This window comes from Sapajus apella, unplaced genomic scaffold, assembly GCF_009761245.1.
Source record: "Sapajus apella isolate SASKATOON/1434 unplaced genomic scaffold, GSC_monkey_1.0 scaffold3157, whole genome shotgun sequence".
NCBI lineage: Eukaryota > Metazoa > Chordata > Mammalia > Primates > Cebidae > Sapajus > Sapajus apella.
This window is the reverse complement of record NW_022440083.1, coordinates 3,603-7,884: the sequence shown is the minus strand read 5'-3', so window position 1 is coordinate 7,884 and position 4,282 is coordinate 3,603. Positions and strand designations below refer to the sequence as shown.

Below are 4,282 nucleotides of genomic sequence, written 5' to 3'. Positions count from 1 at the left end.
GGCAGGAAGGAAATGTAACAATGTATAAGACTACAGAAATTAGGGAGGGGCAGGAGGGAACTGGTGCTGAGATCTGGTATGTTTCAGTTATTTGATACTTCCTGAAAATCTTTTTCAGAGGACAGAACTCAGATAAAACAAACTTCAAGCTTTAACAGCAGGGTCAATTTTTATGTTGATCTAAAACCCATCCATGGGACAATTGGGCCAGGGTCAATGCAAGCAATGATTCTACACGTCCTCTTTGTTCTTTTAAAATCTGAAATACACAATAAATTTATATTATATGCTAAACCTAAAGAAAATACAGCTTACATACTCGAGGCCAGAAGAGATAGAAGTAAAACCTATTACTAACAGCCTATGAGCATCAAGTTGGGGAACAGTATAAAAAAATTAAAAAAGGTAATAAATGCATAAAACATACAGATTAACAAGTGCTATTTCAGAATTCTTCTAAGTACTAAGTATCAACATGACCTTATCAATATTTGCATTACTAACCATACAATAAGAACTTGAATTCCGAGTATTCTGAGATAAGGTATAAATGAGTACTTTACCTTAAATGGGAAAATGTGTCCACAAAAGGGAAAACTGATTTGAAAAACTGTTGCTTGTTAAGTTTATTTATATTCTAAAAAAGAAAGGTCAATACATTTTTTCTTTTTCCATATAGAAAAGTAATACTACAGTTGTAAATACTAAAACACAGTCTGTGGACTATAAGGAACCATTTTTTACGATACGTTTTTTCTCCTCCTTGGTTCATGTAATTTGAAAGAGTTCAAAAAATTTTACAAAAAAACAAAAATAAGCAAAAAGATACACAAATAGTTAACCCCCTAAATGCTGTTAAGGGTGAGATAATGCTCAAGTTATACCTGGCTCAGGTACCAGCAGGAGGAAGGGACCCCCCAGATTCCACAGAAGGAGGGGGAGGAGGACTATTTGCCCTGGCTGCACCTCCGCAGCGGTGCTACCGGGAGCTGCTGGAGACGGCCCGTGAGCACCGCGCCCCCGAGGCCCCTGTCCTGGCACCCTGCAGCCCTGACGCCGGCCCCATCGTGGGTCTGGGTGACGATGCCTTCCCACTGGCCTTCCACTACAGCCCCTGGCAGCCACAGCCTGTTAAGCCCCAATGCCAGCTACCCGCCCACCCCGCTGGCCACCCCTCCGAGCCAGGCAGCAAGTACTCGCTGGCGTCCCGGACAGGGGTCAGGGCAGAGGCAGAGGGGGCAGCGGTGCCCTGGAGTACGTCCCCAAGGCCGTGAGCCAGCCCCGGCGGCACAATCGCCCCATTCCCAGCGGCAAGTACGTGGTGGCCAACTCCCGGCCATCCACAGACCTGGAGTATGACCCGCTCTCCAACTACTCTGCCCGGCACCCCAGCAGGGCCAGCTCCTGGGATGAGCATGCTGCCAAGCGGCCCCGGGGACCCCACGGCAGCGAGCCCTACACGCCTGCCCCCAAGAAGCCCTGCGACCCTTTTGGCGGTTTTGATGCAATGTTCTCAGACTCGGAAGATGAGGCCACCATGGTGTCTGGTGACGAGCCCACCACGGCCAGCACTCCCAAAGCCAGGGCTGACCCTGAGAGCAAGGCCTCTGGGCAGCCACCCTCCAAAGAGAGCCTGGAGGCCGAGGGGGGCAGCCTGCGTGAGACCAAGGAGACTGCAGTGCAGTGCGATGTGGGGGACCGCCAGCCAACGCCAGCCAACCCCGGCCAAGCCCAGCTCCCCAGCCTAGGCCTTGCAGGATGGGGGCTGCCCCAAGGAGGAGAAACTCAAGAGGAAGAAAAGCGGGGCCCCACCTGCCCCCAGCTGTAAAGACGGTGCCCAGAGGAAGGTCAAGACCAAGGACAAGTGCCGAGGGTGGGGGAAGAGGCCCCGCGTGGACAAGAAGGGCCCGCAGGCCAGCGCAAGGCAGAGCGGCCAGAAGGGACCAAGAAGAAGCCATCTTCGGCCACTCCCGTGGCCAGCTCAGGGAAAGGGAGGCCTGACCGGCCAGCTCGGCAACCAAGCCCCGCAAGCGGGGACTCCCGACTGGCGGCCAGCAGAGCTCCACCCGGCCCCCCTCCAGCTCCCCGACAGGAAGGGCGCCAAGGCCGGGGTCGGGGAACCTGGTGGAGCGCGAAGCCCGCTCGCTGGACGAGGGTGCCTCCCAGGACGCCCCCAAGCTGAAGAGGTGGGCCCTGAGCCATGCTGACCTCTTTGGGGACGAGAGTGAGGACGAGGCCACAGGGCTGGGGGAGCCGAGCGTGCCAAGCGTGTGGTCCCCCACGCTCCCCGGCCTCAGCTCGGACTCAGACTCTGACTCGGACTCCAGCCTGGGCTTCCCGGAGGCACCGCGGCCTGGCTCCCAGCGCCGTGTCTAGCCTCAGCAAAGCCAGTGGCCGCAGGGTTGTGTCCCAGGAGGTGGAGTTGGGGGGCAGGTTGGCCGCCAAGACCAGCTTCGCGCTCAGCCACCCAAGCAGCCCCCGGGGGGAGGACCTGAAAGGGGCCGCCCTGTACAGCCGCCTCAAGGAGTACCTGCCTACCCAGGACCAGCTCAAGGAGAACGGCTACCCTTTCCCGCACCCGGAGCGGCCCGGGGGCGCCACCATCTTCACAGCTGAGGAGAAGAGGCCCAAGGACTCTTCCTGCAGGACCTGCTGCCACTGTGGCACCGAGTACCTCGTGTCCTCCTCGGGCCGCTGTGTCCGTGATGAGGAGTGTTACTACCGCTGGGGACGGCTGCGCCAGAGCCGGGTGGCCGGAGGCTGGGAGACCAGGTACCTGTGCCGCTCCGCTGCTGACGGCTCTGTCAGCTGCAGGGTTGCCAAGTAACAGGTGCAGGGCGGCCGGAGGAGCCCCCGAGGGCTTCGTGAAGACCTTGGAGAAAGAACTCTCCGGAGGCACCCACCCGGGGATCAACGCCCTGGACTGGGAGATGTCCTACGTGACCTACAGCCTGGAGCTGACGCGTGTCTCTGTGGTCCACACAGATGTGCACGTGGTGTGTGACACCTTCATGAAGCCGGACAACGTGGTCGTGGACACAACAGCAGGTTTTCGGGCGTGACGGAGGCTGGCCTCACGGACACGAGTGTCACTCTGCACGACGTCCAGGCCGTCCTGCTGAGCACGTTCAGTGCCGACACCATCCTCATCGGACACAGCCTGCAGGGCGACCTCCTGGCCCTGAAAGTCATCCACAACACCGTAGTGGACACGTCCGTGCTCTTCCCTCACCGCCTCGGCCTCCCCTGCAAGCGGTCCCTGCGGAACCTCATGGCCGACTACCTCAGACAGATATCCAGGACAATGTGGACGGGCACAGCTCCAGCCAGGATGCTGGCGCCTGCATGCACCTGGTGATTTGGAAGGTGCGAGAAGATGCCGAGACCAAGCGATGACGCCTGCCCGCCTCCTGTCCACCTCTCTTGCCGCCCCCGCTTGTCATTAGCCCCAGGCCTCTTCCAAACAGTGCAATAAATCTCCGGTAACCTGTTCACCTGGCGAGGCAGCCCAGAGCAGTGGGACGAGCCGGTGGCCGGAGAACGCCTCGCCCAGCCCATGTCCTGCCTCAGCGCCTCGCACCCCTCCCCACCCTCTGCCCCCCAGACCTCTGGCGTCTCTATAAACTGCTGCTGACAGAGACCAGGACCGAGCCCACCCCCAACTGGCCCCCAGCCCCTCCTGCCCCTCCGGCCAGGCCCTCGCCCCCTCCCAGGTGGCAGCCGACACCTCTGCTCCTCACTCGGGGCGCGGGGTGGGCTTGTCCTGGGTTTGTTTGAGACAGTCTTTTTTTATTTTGTATTGTTGTTTTTATTATTTTTATTTAAACCTGATGACTTGCACAGCCCTTTCCCACTGGGAAGAGTGGGCCTGCTGCCTTCCCACCTGGGGGGTGGGGACAGGACAGACCCCAGCGGGGGCTAGGGCCACACTCAGCTGGGCGTGGGCTGGACCTGCCTCCGGGCTCCAGGGGCTGGTCTGCCTTTGGGGCAGCCGGCTTCCACCACTCGCCGCCCCACCCCTGCACTCCGTGACCTCTGAGAACCCAACCAGCTCCTCATTAGCCCCAGGACCTGCCGTCCACAGAGCCCACCGGCCCCCGGACACTGTTTTCCCACCGGAGCCCCAACTTCCTTCACAGGCTCTCCAGATCCCCTTTCCCTCACCTCCAGGCAGGGACAGAATAAATGTATCGATTTAAAAAAAAAAAAATCTCTCAGGCCCGGTGCAATGGATCATGCCTGTAATCCCCGCACTTGGGGAGGCGGAGGTGAGAGGATCACT

The 4,282-nt window shown here is 58.5% G+C and overlaps 1 protein-coding gene and 1 pseudogene across 1 annotated transcript; both read left to right on the top strand.

The window, feature by feature from the left end:
* Window positions 1-992: 992 nt before the first annotated feature.
* Window positions 993-1,849, top strand: LOC116547437 (RNA exonuclease 1 homolog). The gene has a single exon (XM_032273388.1). It carries the CDS (start codon window positions 1,142-1,144, stop codon window positions 1,826-1,828), a length of 687 nt encoding a protein of 228 aa, XP_032129279.1. The 5' UTR covers window positions 993-1,141; the 3' UTR covers window positions 1,829-1,849.
* On the top strand, window positions 1,546-4,023 carry LOC116547436 (annotated as a pseudogene).
* The last annotated feature ends 259 nt before the right edge of the window (window positions 4,024-4,282 follow it).